Source organism: Dama dama, chromosome 22, assembly GCF_033118175.1.
Source record: "Dama dama isolate Ldn47 chromosome 22, ASM3311817v1, whole genome shotgun sequence".
NCBI classification, from domain to species: domain Eukaryota; kingdom Metazoa; phylum Chordata; class Mammalia; order Artiodactyla; family Cervidae; genus Dama; species Dama dama.
This window is the reverse complement of record NC_083702.1, coordinates 11,795,423-11,819,092: the sequence shown is the minus strand read 5'-3', so window position 1 is coordinate 11,819,092 and position 23,670 is coordinate 11,795,423. Positions and strand designations below refer to the sequence as shown.

Sequence of the window (23,670 nt, the reverse complement as noted above, 5' to 3'; positions counted from 1 at the left end):
GAAGCGATGGAGGGACACCGTAGAGGTTTCCTGAGGACCCGACTGACCGCTTATCTCTAAAGCAGCATGGCTTTAAGATTATAAGGGGGTCATATTGAAACAACTCTTTTCATCCCAGTTAATTTGCTATTTGAATGTACAGCTTAAAACAGTCGAGGAGGAAAAACAGATTTACCAAGTCCTCGCTCCCGAGAGAGAGCATGAGATAACACACAGAACTGGGCCTAACTTTCTTCTCCTTAAAATAGTTTCCCAGCCTGGGCCACATTCCACGGGAGCCCCCGCCTCTTGGGCCCGCGTTCCCAGCTGGGCAAGCCTATCGCTGTCCTGTGTCCCAGCGGCTGGTGGTGACCCACGCAAACCAGAGCCTGTCACCAGCCGGGAGGTGCCGAGCTGATGGGCTGATAGATCCATCACATCTCGCGTCCCTTCTTCCCGGGCGGCCGCAGGACGAGGACAGCCTGGTGTGGGCAGTGGGCACCACAGGGAGGAAAGAAGACAAGCTGAACAGGACCGAGGGAGAAGGTGTACTCCTGGCATTCTCAGACTTGGGAGTGGTCGCTGCAGCCTAGCTCGAGCCTGGGACACGGGGCGCTGAGCAGTCAGCAGGAGATGCTCTGAGCGCTGAGGGGCCCCAGACCCGCCATGCTGCGAGCCTTCTTCCCCCACTCTACGCCCGGGTACCAGCCGCTGCCCCGCCGCCCCGCCGACACCCAGGCGGGCTCCAGGGGTACGCTGGTGCATGAGGCTCAGCTCAGCTGCTCCTATGTCTCTCCTGGAGGTAAGAGACCCTAAGGTGGGGGGAGGACTAGGAAGATCCTGTTGATATTCACTCTAAACCAGTTAATGATGCCCAGGATGGGCCCCCCCTACCCCCACACACCATGAACACATTTTGGGTGCAGTCTTCTTCCTGTTGATGAATGCAGGCCTTTAACAGCACAGCTGTGAAATCCTGCCTAAAAACTGCCTTGGCCTGGTTTATGTCATGCTTTGGGGATTCTTGGTTGAAAAGAGAAATGTTTGAGGCAGCAGGCAACGTATCACCACTGGGACCTGTCTGTTAAAATGCCATCTATTTACGCCTTCTACTTTCCTTCTAATTCTGCAAGAAAGATGAGCAAAGCAGAATTTCTGTATTAGATTTCACATCTGAATGTTGAGGGTACAACAGACATGACAGAGAACAAGCTGATGGGATCTGATGGTGGTGTGTTCTTCTTTTTAAATTTCTCCAGCAGAAAAGTCTGAAGTTGATATTTGAAGAGGCTGGTTGAAAGGGTCACAGAGGGAAAAGCAGATGTCCTTGAGCGCACCTGCATTAGGGGACCTCTGATCCTCGTTAGCATGGTGCGTGAGCTTATTCTGCAACCTCCCTGGGGATTAAGTCGTCTAGTTTATGTTTTAACAAATATTTCTCTAAATCTCTTCTTTGAAGACATTCGTCATTTGTTTCATAGTTGGCCTCAAAAATCTTTCAACTCCAAATCATGAAGGTGGTTTGTGATCTTTTAGCAATATTCATGCTAATGTGTGCAACTTTAAAATACAAGCCGTATTTCCATATGGTTACTGAGTAGGTAAGCTGGAACTGTGACGGTGACGTCTGCGCAGGCAGGATAGGATGTCTGATGTGGTACTGCTCCCGCCCCTCCCACCCCCTCTCATTCCCTTTCAAAGTAATCTCACAAATTTTTCTCAAAAGGATAGGTCAGTAGGCAGGAAAGAAGGCATTTAAGTCCTCTCTTTGCACTGGGAAAAGCCATGGAAACCAGGGAGTGTGAATTACACAAACCTCTTCTGGGCACTTAAGGATAAGCCAAAAATCTTAAAATTCCTTCAAACCCCATTCCCTTCAGTAAGTCTTTCTCAAATGAGTGGAATAATAATCCCAGTGGAAGGACCAAGAACATCTAATCACATACTTGGTGTAAACACTTGTTGTTGAGGCTTTGCTCGAATATAGAATTGCTTGATTTCTTGTCCTGATTTTCCCTTTATAGTTTTTGTAGCTGGACCCCAAAGATGGTGACTGATTACCGGCATTTGTTCCTAAGTGTGCGTGTGCGTGCACATGCACACATACAGAGCTACTGTCCTTCCAAAAGACCAGAGGATAGTTAAACAGTCAGAAAGTGAGGGTCATGAACCGCCAGAGCTGCAGGTGGGTGCAGGTGGGCAGTTCACACGCCTGACACACTGGAGGGGGGGTAGACTCCCGCGGCCACAGTCCTGTTTCGGGTTCAATCTGCTTGCGTAAAATATGCCCCTCCTCCGGCTTTACAAACAAAATACATAGAGTATAAAAACAATGTTTATGTTTGAATGACTTGGAGACTTGGTTATAAGGGATGGGAATTCATCTTGTTTAAACTAAGGTTCATGTGAACTGTCACAAGGACCCAAGGGAGGGTGGAGGGAGGAAGGAGAAGGGGGTGCAGGAAGCGGGGTGTCTGAGGGCAGGGGTTGAGACGGTGGCTCTGTATTCACGGCTGGGTAACGGGCTGCTTGGCTGCTTTGTGCTGACCAGCCCTTCCACCCCATTCGGACTCTGCACTAAAGACGCATTCCATCTGCATGCTCTCTAATGCCTGTAAAGTCACATTCTTTCATTCACCCTCTGCTTCAGCTCCACTGACCAAACCCGGACAGAACCTTCGCTGGCCCCAAGAGTCCACATAGCACTGTTATCTTTGGCCCCTGGTCTGGTTCTTTTCACGTGACATGGTTTTATTGCACCTCACAAATCAGGGGTCCCATGATCTCCAAACACTGGAGGTTTCCAGTGGGTGAGAAGCAGCTTCTATTTTATGAGTGACTGACACACATTTTGGGAGAAACAGGAGAAAGCCTAGACAAATGCTGTGAAGTGAAAACAATCTTCCTCTTTCTAAATAACTTCCTTACGAAGTTAAGGCCATAAAAAATGACAAAGAATCAGCCTCTCGACTAAACTGGTACACTAATTTGGATCAAATTATATGGATTTCCCAACTGTAAATGAGAATTCAGTGTCTTCAGAGAAAAAGACGCGTTAATCTTCCAAAGGTTTCATTTCTAACAAATGCATGTTATGTCATTAGACCTTCCAAATCTCCACAGAGGTCTTTATGCTCCCCTAATGGGGAAAGTGAGGTCTTGTCTCTGTCCTCAGGTTCATGAACAGTCACATGGAATCTTCTCAATTATATACTAACTTCCTAATTTTATTTATTTCAGGAAAAAGTTGCTTTAGTCTGGGAGATTTAACAGAGTAAATAAACACAAAAATAAGAAGCAGAAATAGTCACGGGTGGTAATAAATATAAATAGGAACAACTTCTTCTGTTTTGTTGGTCATTTAAATTTATAGTTTAATTCTGCCCATAAACTGGCTGGTTAACCCCTAAATCTCCCAGAAGACAGGTATGGGCTCCCTGATGTGTCTTCCCTCCTGAGGCCTTGTCCTTCAAGACTCCTCTAGACTCCTGCTTCTTTGCTCCTATAGTTTCTCACAGATCCTTGGACTAAACAAAAAAAAGCCCATGTCATAAGTGTTTATTGCTACCTCCACCGAATCACGAGCAGTGTGGTGTATCCAACAGATGTTTGTTGAGTTGAACTGAAATCCAAGACGTTAGATCTTGAACCATCATCTTCACGACAGGTGCCTCCATCCCGGCTTATACGTAGTAGTCTGGACATGGCAGGTCCTCCCCATGGCCGACCACACCTTCCCCAGGACTCAGAGCATGGGGCTCTCCTCCACCAACCCTCTCATGCTCCTGCCCTCAGTTTATTTTGCATCAAACACCTGGTCATCTTTGATCTTCTGCATAACTTATGCTGCTGGGCATTTGCCATCAGCTCCCTACAGCTGTGAATTCTCACAGCCCAACACTGTGTGGGCACCAATGTTCTCTTCTCCTGTGTATTTATTATTACAACAAGGCTACCATACACCAGTCCCCCGATGGACTATCTGTCAGGCACCGACAACTTTGAGCTCAAATAATGCAATTAATCTGCAGGTTTACTAGTGTTTCTCTTGGTGTACAAGCAACAGTGCTTTGGTGTCGTAGAAAACACAGATAGCATATTCCGGTCAAATCTGATGGTAGTATTCTGAAGCTTACATAGACAAGCACCTACATTATCTTAAAACCGTCAACTCTTCCCAAAACACACTGAAACTGTGTTATCCAGAGGGAATCTCGATACAGCAAAATAAGTCTTGTCTCATAGAATTATAGTTTGTGGGAAATATATGTTTAAGGCAAACATAAAACAGTATTTTTTACAGGTCAGAAACTTGCTTTGATGAAAAACAGACTCCCTCATGTTGAAATCAGATTACTGAATTAAGTGTTTACCAGCGATAGGAATAGCTTTGCTGAAATACACTAACCATAAAAATATATAATCAATGAAAATTTTCTAAGATTTCACACAGCAGTGGTTTAGTAATGGGGCCTCATGCCAGTTTGTGACTGAGGGAAAATGAGCTGGAGTTTCTGTACATCTTTCGTTTCAACCTTAATCTATAATTATGGAAACAGCAGACCCCACTTAACCCAGAGCCCTTGCGGTTATAAGCAGTCAAATTATGGTTTGGTGCCCTTGTTAAATTAGGGTCCTATGGTTGACATAGAGGATAATTCTAACACCAGTTCTTCCCTAAAATTTCCTTTCTCCAAAACCCATAAGAACATGAAAAAATTGTAATTTTTTCCTTCTGTGGGTTAAAAATAACATCCCAATAGCTTCAAATTGATTATCTGAGACTCCTTTCTAAGTGATTTTTGGACAAGAATAGACACAAACACTCGATGCAGCCTTCCTGAGTGATTGCCATGTGCAAAGCACTGTGTTAGGGGAAACCAAAAGACTCTTCGCTCGTTAATTACAGAAAACGTTTTAGAATCCAGTTACTCTCTGCCGAGATTCAGACTTCTAGCATGTCAGGCTGGGCTTTCAAAAACAAATGATAAAATACAGTCATTGCCGAGCCGTAAGAGCAGCGCATAAATCCAAACGGCACTGCTACACAGATGTTTCTCGGTAAAGTCGAGGATGTTAAGTCTCTGTGGTTCAGATAAAATAAAAGTGACCTCTCTTTTTAAAAATATTTATTTATTTATTTGGCCACGCTGGGTTCTTAGTTGTGGCATGCAGGATCTTGCAGTTGCGGCGTGTGGGATCCAGCTCCCTGACCAGGGCCCCCTGCATTGGGAGCGCGGGGTCTTAGCCACTGGGCCACCAGGGAAATCTCCCCAAAGTGACCTCTCTCTGACTCTCAGGTCGAGTCTGTGCGTCACTCACACAGTGCTGTCACACGGGCGTCCTCGTCTACGCGTGCCAGACTGTTAAGTTCTGAGAGGAGAGTTTTTCCCTGAACTCTGTGTGAGGTCCTGTCTGCAGTGAGTCCCCTGGTCCCAAAGGATGAGGCGTGAAGGCCGAGTGGACTGGCTGGCCAGGCGAGAGGAGCACTGAGGACCCGCACAGAGAGTGTAACCCAGGGAGCCGCGGGTATCACAAGGCAACAGCGGAAACACGAGAACCCACAGTGAGGCTCTGCTGTCCGTCAGGCTTTTCAGAGCGGGCCAGTTTTTGAGATAAACAGTCTCCTTCAGAGCTTAGACCTGTTCATGTGCTGAACACCGGCAAGAGAACAAAAAAGCAACTCTGGGTTTAAGGTTGGAGTGACAAGTGTCATCAGTCAGGTCCCCACAGATGTGCGCCCCTTAATCACGTATGAAAACACATTAGCTCCAGAGCTGTGGTTTGTAGGAAAGAGATCAATTTTTCAGTTAGAATGGCAGAGGAGGCTACAGACAATGAGTAAGATTAGTTGACCACAGTGTAAATTTAAAATTGCTTCTTTTTAAGAAGCACAGGCTGGGGGTGGGGGGTGGAGTAGAGTGTCCTTGAAGGCTGCCCTGGCCACTGCACTCACGCATAGCAATGAGCCCACTGATGGGACAGGGCACCTCTTCTGACTGGCATGAAAGGTCAAACTCCTGTCCCCACCCCCCACCCCGTCCCTGCCAACATGGTCTGAACGAGTTTAAGGATCTTTGTCTCTCTGCCCAGGTCCTGAATAGAACAACATTCTGTTGTCATTCCTGCAAACACTAAGATTCCGTATTTGAGTCTTTCGTTGCTGGGCGGGCTTTTCCCTAGTTGCAGCAAGCAGGCACTCCTCTCTAGGTGGGGCGTGTGGGCTTCTCACTGCGCAGGCTCCAGGGTGCAGGGGCTTCAGTACTTGCAGCACTCGGCTCAGGGGTTGCGGCTCGCGGGCTCTACGGCACAGGCTGAGTAGTGCTGGTGCTGTGCAGGCTTAGTTGCTCCGTGGCCTGTGGGATCTCCCTGGACCAGGGATCGAACCTATGTCCCCTGCATTGGCAGGCAGATTCTTGTCCACCGTGCCACCAGGGAGGTCCCGTACAATTACTTTGAAGGGATTTCTGGACTCTAGACAACGTCAGCGGTTCAATACTCAACCCCTGAAGTTTGTATGGGAGACGGTGTGTACACGTGCAGATAGGTGCTTTTGGAGGTGGGGCGGCACAAATCACAGCCCCCCAGAACAAGGCCTGGCCCACAGCAGGAAAACAGCTGACATCTGAGGGCATGGGGGAGGCAGGCAGGCAGGAAGCCCATCAGATTCTCAAAGGGCTCTGTGACCCCCAAAAGGTTAGGAAGTACTATCCGAGGCTACAGACATACCAGTAAGGATCTCAGAATGGAAAAATAAACTCGCCATTATCTGCGGGCAGATAAGGCGGCTTTCATTTCCCTAGTAATAAATTTACACAGGGCTCACTTTTAACCTTTCAAATTGCTTTTGTAGTAACTGCCTGAACTGATTCCAAGGTTAAGACAACAGAAGATAAAGCCTCAAGGTCTTAGAATCTGCTGGATTTGGAGAGCTTTTGCTCCTCCCGGCGGCCTGAGGCCAAAGAGAGGTTGAACTTCTCCACGGGAACCCCCGGCATCTTCGGCCACCTGCCCAGGTTCAGGCACGCTGTGACCTGAGCTCAAGGCAGGATCTTTGTGTCAATCTCCATCATGAAGTTGGAAAGAGGGAGGAATTTTGGGAAAGCGGGGCCACTCTGTGGCTCCTTCTCAATCACCCCGAGCAGAACATCATTAAACTGGACAGAAACATCAGACATATGTAGGTGTGTAATGACTCGGGTTAATATACAAGTATCTGGGAGTTACTTTAAGTACATTATACCTATCTACTTATCCAGATCCGGTCATTTGCTGTGTTTATTTGGTACCACAGAATGCAAATAAAATATAAGATTAGGTCTCTGCCCACAAGGGGCCTGTAATTTATGACTCACGCTACTGCTTTAAGCATAGTGCAGGTGGTCAACGGCTAGCTCTTTCATGGTGACCTGGCACCGAGAACCAAGAGGTCTCACAAGAGGCTGCTTCCAAATTCTGACTTATCTGTGCAAATCTGACCGTCTCACTGCTATTATCCTCTTATGAATAAAGTTACTACGAGGATTTGTGGAGAAGTCTTTTGGGAATGTACATGTTTAGTTAGAACAGAAGAAGGGAACGTGTATGGCAGTCATGGTTGACCTGTACAGACAGGTAAACTGGATCAGTCTGGCAAGGAGTTTAGGTTTATCAGTTACTTTTTTCAAAGAACCAATTCTGGGTTTTGCTGATTTTCTGTTTTTCGGTGTTTTATTTCATTGATTTCTGCTATTTTTCCTTCCTTCTGCTTGCTTTGGGCTTAATTTGCTCTTCTTTCTAGTTTCTTAAGGTGGAACCTGAATTAGCCATTTGAGACCTTTCTTCTTTCCTAATAGAAGTATCTGACGCTATAAATTTCCCTACCAGCCCAATTCACTCACATCTGACACGTCTCTTCAATTCACTCACATCTGACACGTCTCTTCAATTCACTCACATCTGACACGTCTCTTCATCTTTATTCAGCTTGTTTTCTAATTTTCTTGCCTCTCTGACACATGAGTTATTTAGATGTGTGTTGTCTAATTTGAAAACTTTTGCGGGTATTTCAGCTATCTGTTACTGGTTTCTAGTTCAATTCCGCTGTGGTCAGAGAGCATACTCGGTATGGTTCCTATTTCTTTAAAAATCTTTAGGCTTGCTTTATGCCCCATGATAAAGCTGACCTTGGGTGCTGGCCCATGAGCACCTGAGAAGAGGCTGTCTCCTGCTGTGGTTGGTGCAATGTCTGATAAACGTCGATTACCTCAAGTGAGTTGATAGTGTTATTCAAGTCTCCTACAGACGTGCTGCTGCTATTTGTTCTGCCAATCATGGAAAGCAGAGCTCAAGTCTCCAAGCACAACTGCGGGTTTTAACTTCTTTCAGTTCTATCATTTGTCACTTTGAGTATCCTGAAGTTCTGTCGTCAGGCTAAGTATTTTGGGTGAATTGATCCTTTTATGATTATGTAATGTATCTCTTTACCCCTGGTAATTTTGTTCTGATGTCTATTTTGATATTAATAGAGCATCTCTGGCTTTCTTCAAGTTTTTTAAAGATCTATTTTTAAAAATTAAGTACAGTTGACTTACAATATTGTGCTCATTTCAGGTATACAAATGATTTAGCCACATATATATTCTTTTTTCAGGTTCATTTCCCATATAGGTTATTACAAAGTATTGAGTAGAGTCCCCTGTGGTATGCCGTTGGTCCCTGTTGTTTTTCTTGTGCACAGTAGTGCGTATGTATTACTCCCAAGTGGCCTTCTTTTAATTAGCATTCCCATGGTTTGTCTCCCCTCTCTTCTGCTGTGGTGGTACCTCCTTTCTTGCCTTCTTTTGGATTACTAAAATGTTTTAGCATTCAGTTTTCATCTATCTATTGGTTCTCTTTTTCAGTGGCTGCTCTAGGAATCACACTATACATATCTAACTTTTCAGTTTACCCAGTTATTTCACCACTTCAAGCAAAATGTAAAGGCTTTACAACTACACAGCTCCTGTCCCCCACCACCCTTAACCTTACAGCTGTCCTGAGTTACATCTACACACAATGAAGCCCCCTCCTGATACTGCTGTAACTTTTGCTTTTGGTAGTCATTTGCATTTTAAAGAATCTGAGGGCAGAAAAACATCTGTTCCACTGACCATTTTTTTTTACTATTTATGTTGCTCCTCCTTTACCCCGAGGCCCCGACCTTCCCTCGGCAACACTTCCCTTCAGTCTGAATAACTTCTTTCAGCCTTTACTTCATAGCAGGTCTGCTGACGGGAAAGTATTGAAGGTTTTCCTTTATCTGAGAGTATCTTTTTGTTTTACTTTCCTTCCCGAGGAACATTTTCACTGGAGATAGAATTCTAGGTTGACAGTTGTTATTTCAGCACTGTCTTCCAGACTCCATGGTTTCTTAAGAGAAATTGACTGTCGTTCAAAACATTGTTCTGTATGTACCATTTCTGGTTCAAGGCTTTTTGTTTGTTAAAGTCTGTTTTTCACCAGTTTGATGATGTTTATGGGCATGATTTTCTCTGAGTTTATCCTGTTTGGGGTTTCCTGAGTTTCTTGAATCCATACATTTGTGCATCACGAAATTTGGAAAAATTCCAGCCATGCTTTCTTCAAATACTTTTTCTACAGCGGTCTTTCTCCTTTCATGGGATTCCAATGACACAAATTCAGACTTTTTGGTATTGACCAACAGGTGCTGCGAGGCCCTGTTTTTTTGGCTTTTAACCTCTTTCCTGTATATTTTTCAGGTCGAATAGTATCTACTGATGTGTTTCATGTTCACTGACTCTTCTTTCCTCTGCCATCTCTGTACTTTAGTAAGGCCATTCACTGGACACCCTATTCTGTCCCAAATGTTCCTTCTGAGTTCTCACACTGCTTCTCTGCTGAGAATTTCCATCTTTCCACTCATCTCTGAGGACCTGTCCCACCTCACAGGGCACAGTAACTGCCTTACAGCCAGCCACTGGCCTACCATGCCAGCATGTGGGTCATCTTGGGGCAGCCATCTGCCGACCGACCTTCCCCATGAGAGCTGTCAGATTTTCCTGGCTCTCTGTGTGATGGATAATCCTGCGTTGCATTTGGACGTCTTGAGACTGTGAGACTCTGAGTCTTCTGAAAACTCTTCAAAGAGTGTCAAGGTGGTGATTGACTTGTTCAAGTTTAGACAGGAAGATGGTTAGACAGCATCACAGACTCACTGGACATGAATCTGAGTAAACTCGGGGAGATGATGAAGGACAAGGGAAGCCTGGCATGCTGCAGTCCATGGGATTGCAAAGAGTCGGACATGTCTGAGTGACTGAACGACAGACAGGAAGTCCCATCCTGCCTTCTGTAGATGATGGTTCCCATGTCAGCTCTATTTTCAGAGGTGTGTCTGCCCTGTGCAGACGCCACTCAGGGGCTGGCCTGGCGCGTGGTGGTGGTAGACGTGGTGGGTTAGTTCTCTGGGCCTTGGCTGTGGTTCTGTGGCTCTGGTGTGTGTGTGTGTGTGTGTGTGTGTGTGTGTGTGTGTGTGTGTGTGTGTGTGTGTGTGTGTGATGCTCACAGGTGAGATTGGGACAGAATCAGGGGGTCTCTTTGTCCAGCACACTCTCCAGCTCACAGGGGCCTTCTCCCTAGTCTTCTGGCCGCAAAGTCAGGGTATCTCTCAAGAGGTCTAACTTCTCACACTGTCAGGTAGTCCCTAAAGCCAGGCAGCTTGCAGGGTAAAGCAAAGAAATATCAATAAAAAAGCCCATATATATATATATATATATGAAAAAGTGAAAGTCGCTCAGCCACGTCCGACTCTTTGAGACTCCAATGTCTATACAGTCCATGGGATTCTCCAGGTCAGAATACTGGAGTGGGTAGCTGTTCCCTACTTCAGGGATCTTCCCAACCCAGGGACTGAATCTGCGTCTCCTGCATTACAGGTGGACTCTTTACTGTCTGAGCCACCAGAGAAGACATATGTATATATATATGTGTGTACATATACACATGCTAAGTTGCTTCAGTTGTGTCTGACTCTGTGACCCTATGGTCTGTAGTCCACCAGGCTCCAGGCAAGAACACTGCAGTGTGTTGCCAAGCTCTCCTCCAGATCTTCCCAAGCCAGGGATTGAATGTCTCCTGCATTGGCAGGCAGATTCTTTACTGCTAGTGCCGCCTGGGAAGCCTATATGTATATATATATCTCCTAGGAGTTCCCTACACGCTTGAGACCACAGGGGCCCCTTCTCCAGCCCCTCAGGCAGAGGCAGGCTTTCTGTGGGATGTCATGTGCCTGTCACCCCTCACTGCCAAGGTGGCAGCTTGGGTTTGCAGGGCAGCCGGCTTCGGGCCAGGCTGGGAGGGGAGGGGAGACTCTTCACACTCTGAGCTCACAGCAGCCCACTCTCCAGGCCTCCACAGAGAGGTTCCCCCTGGTTTGCTGCTTCTGTCCACAGTCCTGGGACATGGCTCGCTCTTGAGTCACACTCAGGAGATAAAGCAGGAGCGAATAAACCAGGAGACTTGCCACCACACTGGCTGTTCTTCAAGTTCTCACTTCCCTTTTGATATGCCTGCTGTTGTTTACTCTCATAATCCACAGGCTCTCTGGTTTTCTGTTCTGTCCACAACTTTCACTGTAGCCAGTGAGAGGAGTGTCAGTGTGAACCTGCTCTATTTTGGCTGGTGTTGGAAGCTTCTCTCACTCTAAGGACTTATGAACCAGCCCAGGTAACGGAAGCCTGGCCTGGGGATGGATGCAGGACTAGAAGGAGAAAAGGGCCACGAGCCGTGAAGGCCTCGAGCTCACTTTGCCATCACCACAACTAAAGCCCCTCCCGTGGAGACCGAGCTCTACAGACAGGGGCATGAGATGTCCCCTGCTGGCTGCTATGCAGCCCCACTGAGCCACCAGGGAAGCCCTCTCCAGTTGTATTTTTTCATTTAAATTCTCATAAAAATAACACACACACAGACACACATATATATATAATTTTAAATATCAGACGCTGTGAGGTTTTATGACTGATAGCAGAGTTCTGCTCCAGTCATGATGGGCCTGACTACTGCTGCCCAAAAGCAACCTTCTCCATGACAGTTACTTCTGCTCTCCAATTCTTTTCTTATCCAACGATTTTTCTGGTGTGTCGATCTCTTTTCCTATATATCATGTATATGCTTTTTTTTTTTTTTTTTAAGGTTTTTCTTCTTGATGTGGAATATTTTTAAAGCCTTTTACTGACTTTGTTACAGTATTGCTTCTGTCTCATGTTTTTGCTTTTTGGCTGTGCAGCATGTGGGGTCTTAGCTCCCAGGGGTCGAACCCGTACTCTCTGTGTTGGAAGGTGAAGTCTTAACCACTGGACCACCAGGGAGGTCCCTACGCTACTTTTTGATTCTTAAAAAAAAAAAATCCACTGAAGAGAATTTAGTTTTCTGACAATACATGCACACTCTCATCTAGAAACACACACACTTTTTTCCCCATACTTTCAATGTAAGTATAACCTATCTCACATTTGGTGTTTGTCTTCATGATCAGGAGAGCCAAATGGTGTACTATGACTCTATTTCCTTTTCTGTACAACATTTTGTTTTCCAAGGAATTAAGAATTGCTTCATTTGTTGTTTTCCATGCCCTTAGCTTTCAATGTTCCTACATCATTAACCAAAGTCACTGAAAAAGGAACTGTAAATATCCCAAGAGATTCAAACTCTCAGGTGTAAACTTTTTCTTAGACACACTTCCTGAAGATTCATCTTCCTACTCTAATTAAAACAGACTTTTCTTTAGTTCAGATGCATAGGGGGTCACCATGGACTCTTTACCACTGTTCTCCGAATTCCTCTACCTCCAACCTGTGCTTGGATTCCCCCACTTTCCTGCGTGGCTTGTGTATCTGTCACAATAGCCCAGGTCACGCTGCACTAACAAACAACACTCGAATGTCAATGGCTTACACAGCACACGTCTGTCATGGGACACCTCTGTACCGTGTCACCATCATTCCAGGACCCAGGCTGACAGAGCAGCTTCTGCCTAAACAACCTGAGTCCTCACAGCAGAAGGAAGAGATGTCGTCAGTCGGGAGTTGGTTCGCACATATCTGCTCACTTCTACCCACATCTCTCTGGCCAAAGTGACTCACACAACCATACTTGAGGCCTGGGGCAGGCGGGGTGGGGTGGGGGGGCGGGGGAGAGAGAATTATAGAAGAGCCTCCCGGAGGGGTGAGTGGAGAGCAACGAGACCACACTGTCGGGTCTGATGTCAATAGACCAGAGGTACCGCCCCCTGCAGGGCAACGGTTAGTGGTCATGAAGAACAAAGCAGTCACTTTAATAAGTCTTCCTCTTTCCTGTTCATTCCATCTTGTTCATGAAATCCACCCTCCATCTTCATGGGTTTGTATCTTCTTTTTACTCCTTTATTGTCATTTCAGTTGTTTCAGGAATGTGTTCAATCTACACAAGAGCCAAAAGTCTACCAACCAATCACTTTAAAAGGGAACTTGTAGGATGTCGTCTAACTGAAAGACGAGGACTGTCTGTAACTATCACTTCCACCCTTTTCTACCATTTGAGGCAGCTTTTCTCAGATCTTAAAATGTCAATGAAGCGTTCAAATTGTGCTGCTTTATGAGAACAAAACTACCCAATATGGTGAACTCACGTTAAAACTGAGCGGTTTTCTAAAACAGCTTTGATCCCAAGTATCTTGACTTCTGCCTTTTCTGATCTGCTGTAAGCGCCAAGCTTATGTTTGCAATAAAATCAACCAGCTCAAAAGAATTTCATTCTGATTCTGTCACCACAGACAATACTACATTGAACATGCTGGCCAAGCTCTGAAATCTACCTGTCATTGTTGTCTGTAACTTATCTTAAATAAGATGATATAGTCAGAAAAATATGGTTCTAAAATACATCTCCCTATACCAGAATCTTCTTTAGTTTTGAAATGGCAAAGATAGTAAACAGTTACTAGAGGACAGTGATACACAAGAAATGGTCAAATTCAGCTTTATGTTACATTATTTTTATTTGATATTCTCTTTTCTAATAACTGAGATATAGTAGATTCTCAACCTAAAAAAAAGAAACTTGCTTTTTTATCTCTGGAGTGTATACTGCAAAACTAAAAGGTAAACCTGGCTCAGACCCCTCACTCCTCTGCTGGCGCTTCAGCTGCGTGGGCCTGCATGTCTGAGGCTGGGCTTACTCAGTTCAGATGCTCTTTCCATCTTAAAAAAGTTACAGACTCTGTAAATTATGTAATCCCTCTAATCTCAGTTTCCTCATTTACAAAACAGAAACAGGAGGATTTCTAAGGAAAAGTGATGAGAATTAAATAACCCATAGAAAGCCATGACGTCATGCCTGGGAGGCAGGAAATGCCCAGTGAAAGTGTGTTGAGAAAATAAAATTTCTGTCCTAATACAGCAGCTACCCTATGTATCTTGAAAGCTTACAGAGGTCAAGCTTTTTGACAGCCAGGCTTAAACATCATGAATGCTTTACTGTAATAAAACCATACAAGTTGTATTTGGCCAAAATCCAAAGTTACTTATTCATTAAACTTTTTTTTTTTTTAATTAAATGAAAGTTTGAGATTTCTACCTCTTTATTTTGCTCTTCTAAATCCATATAATTCTATAAAGGGACAGTTACCTCCTCAGGTACTAATTTTTTTAAACCTAGCGTTTAAAAACCTAGAGTCTGAAAAACTCACCAGAACCCTTTCTCAGTGCTGCCTCTCGACATGTCCCAACCTGGCCTGTGACACACATTGGTCCAAGTGAAACCTTAGAACTAACCAGAGAACCCTGACTCAACAGAACTCGAGAGGTACAGTCTAAAAAATAGTCCTGAGGGAAGCTGGGTTCATCTTCCAAAGGCTGATGAATCAATCTATACATCATCAGAGAATATACAAACCTGGGGCAATTTATCACATGGAGTATCAGAGTTACTTAAAAACATCAGCAAGGTACTGACACTCTGAGAGCACCTGGAGCAAAGCCTTCTGGGAAATTCTGACGTCAGAGGCTGAAGAGGCTTTTGTAAATAAACTTAAACCAAGTGACTGACTGCACAGTCAAGATGCACCAGATAATAAAGACAAAAAGCAAAATAAATTCAGGAAGGTAAACAGATTCACTGCCTTCCATTCCCTGATGTTCAACTGACTTCATGTCTTCCCTATGGAAGCTCATTAGAGACACTTGAACGTGCACCGAGAAGGCTGCCTTCAATTTGTGCTCGTGCGGGACAGAGGCGAGGGCAGCCCAGCAGGTGCAGGGAAAGCAGCGGGCCTGACGTCAGAACGTGCGGGTCTGGCAGGGCTGCGGCTGCCGGACGCTCAGTTCTCTCAGCTGCAAAGCAGCGGGGAGCAGTCTGCCCCTCAGAGCTGGGACGAGGAAACGTGGGAAAACGAAGGAAAACACCTGGGATGGTGCATCTGATAGAAACATGGGTGAACCACGGAGGAGAGCCACAAATGGAATTTTAAATAAAAAAATAAAAAGCAGGTGAAATTAAGTTTAATAATACTTTTTATTTAACTCAATATACTAAAAAAGATTACCATTTCAACAGGTAAACTGATATCAGACTGAGATTTTTTTTTTTTTTACATTTTTTTTTTTTTTTTGGTACTGAAGTCTGTGAAAATCAGCGTGTTTCTGACACTCACAGATCAGCTCAATTCAGACCAGCTGCCCACAGGAACGCACGGGATGGCGCAGTGTGGAGCCCAGGAGGGGCTGAGCATGTTTACCAGACCCTAGCAGACAAACCCTGCGGGGCTAAGGAGATCAACCACATCAAACAGAGCTTGTATTTTCCTATCTTTGGTATAGTATATAATACCTAATAGGTAATACTGCAGCAAGAATTGGTCAGTATCATCTATACTGACTAGACTCAGTATTTATCCAAAATAAGAGCAAACCAAAATTATTATAAGCCACTAATAGTCATTCATTTTATATTTATTTTTGTGGTTAATTTTGTTTATTAGGATTTGAATTACATACCAATCTCACATAGAATCTAATAATCTCAAAAAAAGAATATAACCTGACATAAGAATAAGTACACAAAAAATTTGAACTACAAGTTACAATTGATTAAACTACACCTTCTGGCAAAGAAACAGGAATAGGAAACAAAATATTTCTCTATTTTACTAAACTTTTCACTTCACAGGACCTACCATTAGAAAGTCATGTTTAATAGCTTTCTTGTAATTTTTTTCTTATAAAAGGTTAACTGCATTCTCTAAATAGGATGACCACCTATTATGACAACTCAGTTACATGTGAATATAATTTTAAGTAAATATAGTATTAAAGTGATGCTATACTTACTTCAGAACAAGTCAATGGGGATGAAGCACAAAATATGACTTGTGTTACATTTGTTAGTAAGGTAACACTGAGTAGTACACAGTAGGCAAATTCTTGTATCCTGAGCTCAAAGAATAGGGTGGAAGATGAACAGAAACCGTTTCTGAACTGCAAAGTCATCACGGAGCAAAGCACATGCACCCGTGTTTCTGCAGCTCCGAGTTTGCACTCATTTCCTGTGTGGAGAAACTACTGAGTCATATCACTCTCATCACTTTTGTGGGCCGCCCCACAGTGCAGCGCAAGTGGTCAGATGAGACACAAGAGTGAAATGGACATAGGACTGTGGGTGCTATGCTACCCATTTCAAGCCTGAGAGGGACCATTTAGTTAACAGGACTTCAGCTTTACCAAGTGTTAGGAAGTTCTTAACAACCAAAACTCATTGGACTTTAATGTCCATTTACTGTGCACTCAAAAGATGGTGCTTCTGGAAGACAGGCCCCCTCCCTCGAGCATCTCGTCGGATGCTCAGCCATAGGGACCCACAAGCTGAATCACTAGTCGAGGTCCTCTGTGGACTCCCAGCCCAGGACTCACCTCCCCCGGCCCTGCTCAGGTTCACACACAAAGCAGCCCAGCTGTGGAGGATGAGCTTTAAACACTCACACCTTCACAGTCACACTGTCTCCGTCTAAACTCTCCCGAGGAAGATGCCATCCCCCGCCGAGCCTTGCACCTCCCAGGCCACCCGTGCTGACCCCAGTCACGGACACCAAACACCATGACAGTCACCACGGTCCCTCACACGTGCAGACTCACATCTGGCATTTCTGTAGAGAAGGAAGGGGTCCTGTAGCAGGAAGTCCAGGTCTTTGGTGATGGGCTCCGTCCTGTTCTCCATGCTCAGCCTGTTCATGATGGTGAAGCCGTGCTTTGGAGACGCAGACCTAGAGGTCGCCAGGGCAGGGGACATGGAGAGGGGGTGTTCAGAGCAGAGCGCTTCCAGGACAGGGGCAGCCATCGCACCTTCAGCCTTCCTTCCCCTTCACCGTGGGCCGCACCAACATGCGGACGTGTACGGTGAAGTCCAGCCCTACAAATCTAAGGGCGGGGGCGGGGGAGGGGGGCACAGACACATAGCTTGTTTCCCTACCAAGGCTGCAAGCTTCTTTAAGGCAGACATGGTAACCACTTTAAAAAAAAATACTGGCACATACTTTTAAAGAAGCTTGACTGTTGATATAGAGTGTATATCACAGTTACAGGAAATGTTAGTGTTGGTCTGAAATTGAAAGCTGCATAATTAGTCTTACAGAAACAATGCAGCTCTGGTCAATGAACTAGTGAGGATACACAGTACAATTAAAACTTTATACAATTTAAAGCAAACAGCAGATACCTGCTTTTCTTCAAGACAAAGCCAACAGTCTCACAGATAAGCTACTATAACATTTTTTGTCCATAGAACTGTGCATTTAGTGACTTTTTAGTCTTTAATTTTGTTCAATAAACCTGCAGTGCCTACTGTCAGGCAGGGAGAACCCTGATCACAAAGAAACTAACAACTACAAGTGCATCTGTCTACCCTTGGAGGGTAGCCAGACACCAGCCCAGTGTGCAACTTCCGTAACAATTAACAAAACAAGGCACATGTGCAGGCTGCAGACTCACCCTGGGGCCGGGGACACGCCCAGAGGGATGCTGTGCGCAACCGGGAGAGACGGGGTCTGCATCTCAAGTTTTACTTCACCTCCAACCATCTGACCTACTGACCACAGTTCTCCTTTGAGATTTATTTTAAAACTGATGGAAGGCCATCCTTGCCTAATTTATTTTACTTAGTGGTAGAGTGGTGCTGGGCATAAAGGCAGTACCAGATGTAATTACGACCATCATTTCAAGTTAAATTCTGGGGCAGTGTGAAGAGTGACTCCCAAAGCTCTCAACAGAGGGTGCTCTGAAAACCACCATGGGGCGTAACTCTATTACAGACAGACAGACATGGGGGGAAGCAAAGACATGGTTTTTAAAATGGATTAGGTGTTTTTACAGAATCAGAATTTGATTGTTCCAGTATTTTGGCAGCTCTGCAAAGCCTCTGTGGCTGTACAGGCACTGCCTGTCACCTGATCCCAGGGATGGTCTAGTCACACCATGGTTTATCTTCAAAGGTGAATGGGCGTATAAACACAGATGACAGAGAGAGTGTGTGCGTGTATGAGAAGAGCCTGCACCAGGCCTCTGTCCTGTATCTCTGAAACCTGCTGATGGTGACGGGACTCAGCTATGACATTTTATGTGAATGTTTATGTGAACAAGAAGTTTAGCTGTTAAGACAGTATTCACACTACATATCTCTGTGTATATGTGTTAACTATACAGATATTAACAATATCTGATAAAAAATTACCCTAAAACATGAATTTATTACATCTTTCCTAAAACTTATTTTGTTAGTTATATGACGGAGGACTCAGAGACAACTTTAATCATGCTTCTTTAAAGAGTCAGAGGCAAGGGTGGCCAATAACATTCTCTTCCAGACACTGATTAAATGATCTAACATTCTCAACAGTGCACTCCTGGTTCCTCATCAGTTCACTGTATTCAAGTACATTCTACCACTCACTTGAGCTAAAGAATAAATATTTAATTCTGTTTTAAAAAGAACACAAAGATTTAAGTTCAGCTATACTGGAGTTCACATTATATTCTGTAATTAGTATTCACCACACTAGACAGATGACATTATTTAGTATTTCCTTCCGTATGTCAACTAGTTACTTCAAACTCAGACTCAGTGCCTGTACTTCTCTGAACTATAATAAAACTCCACTTGAGGAAGGGAGACACACAGAGCTAAAGACATGACTCAAAGGCTGTCAGCTTCTTCATAAAAGTGAAGGACTCTTACCTTGTGTAAACAAATAAGGTTCCCTCCACATCAGTCTTTTCCTAAGAAATAAAACAAACAGTAACATAAGCATATTCTCTTCACTAATGGGAAACAGTCACAGAGGTCAGAGAACACAAACACCTTAGAGAACAGGAATTCGATCCTGTTTCAAGTGGGGGTAATTCTTAGGGAAAGGCAAAAAGCAGACTTTGCCAGTGGTGACTTTGCTGCTTAAGCAGCAAGAAGTGGCCTCCTATTGCCATTTACAAACAAACCGTTGATGCCTCTCTTTACCGAGCACAGGGGTCACAACACCTCTGGTTGGACAAAAGGAAACAAACATGCTCCGCAGCCTCCTAAGAAAGAAGGGATGGTAGTAAATGTGCTGTCCACCCCTCTGTCTCTGGGCTGGGGGCACAGCCAGCGGCAGAAACCACTGTTTTCACACGTCTCTCTCCTCCTCTGTTTTCTGGTTTCCTTTTCTCTAGTCATGTCCTGTCACCTAGAACAGAGGACCTGCCTGTAACTCTACCTCATCTACCACACAGAAGACAGCAACGCAGCTGTGGTTCTCAGACAAATTACTCACCTATCTGGTGCAGAATATTGAAATAAAGTAAGACGGAAACATCACCCAGCTAGGACACAAGAAATCTGCCTTAGAGGAAGTGGGAAACTTGTAAAGTGAAAATGAGAAGTGATCATTTCAGTTCCCTGGGAAGGGCTCTTTTCCAACTCTCCAGGCCCTGATGAAAATGCTCTTACTAAAAAAAAAAAACTTAGGTATGCATTTGTCTGATTAACTAGTAATCAGACTATGTAACTCAGAATTTTAAATATACTTTTGCTATTTACATGGCTTAATCTCAACATTCTATTAAACCTCTCAATATTTTGTTATTTTTTTATGTCCATTAGCAGTGTCATTCAAAATTTAAGTACTCTTGTCTTTTTGGTGAAAAATACTTTCTTTAGGAAACAAAAGTGTAATATTAAAATGATAATTCTGAAGAGGCACACAAAAAATTGGAAGCACAAGCTTCTCCATGCTCAAGTAATTTCATCATCCTTAAATGGATTAAGTAAAGTGACCACTTGCTATGAAGACAGAACACTTCTGTCTTTCAGTATTTGACTCTGGACTATTTCATCCCATATCCTAGGCAGGCTGTTCATACAGATCAGTGTAGACAATGCTAATAGCCTTTGACTTGTTTGTTTTTTCCTTAACGAAGCAGTAACAGAAATAACCTTTTCCTTAAGGGGGAAAAAAAGGGCTTTAATGTCCAATTTTAGTTTTGGAAATTCAAAATGAGAATTATAAAAGGCATGTTTCTCCTGAAATTATTCTGACTCAAAGCACGCAATTCTGAATTGATTTATGTTTTTTGTCTCAGTTTCTCCACTGAAAAGGGATGATCAGCTTACATCACCTAGATTTTTTTTGATTAAAAACATATTTTTCATCAAAGACTCTATAACACTTAGATAAAAAGGCCTTTGGGTGTAAATTTCTGGTTTATTATGGCTGAAACAGCTCATATTCATGCATTTTCTTGTTCCCTCCACAGTTATCCAGGGTAACCAGATTTTTTTTTCTTTCTGGGCAAAGCCAGGTTTGGGGGTTTGAGAGACAGTGAAAGCAAAATGTTATTAGATCCTTCTTACGTCCTGCAAGTAAAGAAGACTTTTATGTTAAAGTATTAGTTTACAGTTCTGAGGGATTTTAGCTTAAATTTTAAAAGTACAATCTAATGATTTGATACTATATTATAAAAACTAAGAAGTGCTAAAACAATTCAGCAGTTCAAAATTTAAAATAATAAAGTAGAATGTAAAATAATGCTAGTCCACAAACTACTGGGGCTTGTCAGACTCGTGGACACTTTTGAAACAACATAATCTATATCTGATTATTCTGTTAAAATAATGAAAAGTCAATCTCCATTTACCCTCTAAATCTGCTTTTCTCAATCACATATGCAGCATCTGAGTCACCTAAGAAGCTTTCAACGAATAACAAACGCCTGGGCCTCATACCCAGAGACTCTGATCTGGTGGGCTGTACTTCCTTTTTGGCAGCACTGGGTCTTCGCTGTGGCATTTGGGCACTTCATTAGTTGTGGAGCACAGGCTTGAGGGTGAGGGGTCTTGAGGGGGAGTGGGCTCAGCAGCTGTGATGCAAGGGCTCTCTAGTTGCCCCCTCTCTAGTGCCAGGCTCCTCTGTCCATAGGATTCTCCGGGCAAGAACACCGGAGTAGGTTGCCATTTCTTTCTCCAGGGGATCTTCCTGACCCAGAGATCGAATCTGGGTCTCCTCATTGGCAGACGGGTTCTCCACCACCATGCCACCAGGGAAGCCCTAACTTTCCTTACAGCAGCTCATTTTCCATCCCTTCTTCATTCCATATTCCTCCTGTTGAATGCCTGAAGTCATTCTTCATCCATATCCAGTGTCGTAAGAACCCTACTCCTTTATGTCCACCTCCAAGTACTGTCTCCTTTATCTCAAGAACGTCCCACACACTTTCATCAGGTTTCTGTCTAAAAGCCCCCACGGTGGAGGCAGATGGAGACAGGGTGACAGTTCTTTTGCCCCCAGGAACTGCCCTGCAGCTAAAGCAGGTCTCAGTCTTTTTTCCCCTGCCACCACAGCCTTGAAGATGAGTACTCTGAAAGAATGACCTTTTGTGGGATGAATTATGCACTGTCTAAAGGCAACAAGTCCAGGAAGCAGGAAAACATAACTCCTGTAAATAATGCATTGTGACACCTGGGCTTTCCGATGAGGCTATAGAAAAGCCTTGCCAGGTACCCAGTATAGTTAGTTACTCGGTAACTATGGTAACACGTGCCTGACTCACTGACCCTGTCCAGAGCCTGTAGGAAACCACCGCTATTCAAGGGGGACCCCTTTCTGTACACGTTAACTTCTCTGAATCCCCAGACTCTTGCCCTGCTGTCAAGTCACTCCAGGGAAGGACACCTCAGGCCCTCATCTCTACTTCGGGATTTCCTCGGCAGAAGAAAGACACTATGCCTCTGGCACTTTTCTACACAGCAGGAAATAGCTACTTGTAGAATATCTGCATTTGAAAAGATGCCTTTGAAACTGTCCACCATGTCGGTCAAAGTCCTTTACACAAACACAGCCGACACTCTCCTCCGAAAACAGGGGACACACAGCCAGCTTCCTACTCCGGGACCACGCGGGACCCGCGTCCCTCCATTCCTGCCCTTTTCGGTGAATTTCCTCGGTTACGAACTTAGAGCAAAGCAGTTCTCTTCTCTCTCACGTCAGGACCCACTTAGTGTTTTCGCTTTTGTGAGTGGCTTTCGGGGGGGCTGCAATGACCGGCTGCGGGAGAGAGGTGGCGAGGCGACGTGAACGCGCTGGGCTGTGTCTCGTCGGGGCTCTCCTCGCGGCCGGCTGGGACAAGCCGGGGGAGGTGTCCGACCCGCTCCGTGAGTCTGGTCAACGCCACGGGAGGGGCCCGGGGACGGGCGGTCAGGGTCGCCGGACCGAGGGACTGCGGGAGGGTCGTCCTCGCCCGCCCCGCCCCCAGCCTCTCCCCGGCCCCGTCGGCCCGCACGTACCCACTCGTTGGCCCGGTGGCCGAAGGTGTACAGGGCGACCTGGCTGGCCACGTCCACAATGCGGCTGATGTAGGGGTCGTGGCGCCGCAGGGCCGCCAGGCTGATGTCGCGCCCCTTCCCCGCCGGGCCACCCGCCGCCGCCATCTTCCCGTCGACCCGCGGGGCGCCGCAGCCCTCTCGGCTGAGCGCTGAGCGCGCAGGCGTCACTGGTAGATGGCCACCCCGCGCGGGCCCAAGATCGTTGCCACGGTAACCGCCAGGCTGCCCCCGCGCGATGCTGTGACCATCCCGGGTACCCGAGCTTAGCTGGATGCCTGGCACTTCTGTTCCTGGCGCTCCGCGGTCAGAACCTGTAATGATATACACGCCTCGAGCGTGCGTAACTGAACAGGGAGGGAATACTGCGATTTCTTGTGTTCGGACGCCGGGTGGTTCGCAAAATGTGGTCCTCGACTCCGCGGGTGGGGGGTGGGGTAGGAGGGGCTCTGAGGCCCTTTCAGGGGGTCTGCGGGTCAGAACCATTTTCGCGACAATCCTAAGACTCACGTGACTCATGCCCTGTGCTTGCTTTGCACGAATGCTGCAAAGACAATGGTGGGAGAAAGTGCAGGTGTCTTAGCAGGAATCCTGGGAGGCACCGCGCTTTACAGGCCAGTATCGCTAGACAGTATACGCAATAAGGCAGAAAAATCATTACTTTTATTGCATTTCAGCTCTTTGGTACACTTTTAAAATTCTGTGTGAAAAAAATAGGAAGAATGCGTAAAGCACGTGCGCCAAGCTGCCATATTTACTTCCAGGAAAACACTTGGATGCTTGAGTTGCAAGCTGAGCTATTTTTTTTTTTTTTTATTTTTATTTTCACCAAGC

General features: G+C 45.2%; 1 protein-coding gene across 3 annotated transcripts in view; it reads right to left on the bottom strand.

Annotated features, from left to right (window-relative positions):
* The window catches only part of DCP1B (decapping mRNA 1B), a 41,710-nt gene extending 18,743 nt beyond the window's left edge, over window positions 1–22,967 (bottom strand). For 2 of the 3 annotated variants that reach the window (XM_061124636.1, XM_061124637.1), the window contains exons 1-3: window positions 22,801–22,967; window positions 19,222–19,262; window positions 17,127–17,254 (exon numbers count right to left, since the gene is read on the bottom strand). In XM_061124636.1, the coding sequence (XP_060980619.1) occupies window positions 17,127–17,254; window positions 19,222–19,262; window positions 22,801–22,944 (313 nt within the window). In that variant the 5' untranslated portion in view covers window positions 22,945–22,967. Of the gene's footprint in view, window positions 1–17,126; window positions 17,255–19,221; window positions 19,263–19,497; window positions 19,955–22,800 lie in introns of those variants that run through there. The other variant, XM_061124638.1, reaches the window with a different exon arrangement.
* Window positions 22,968–23,670: the final 703 nt, after the last annotated feature.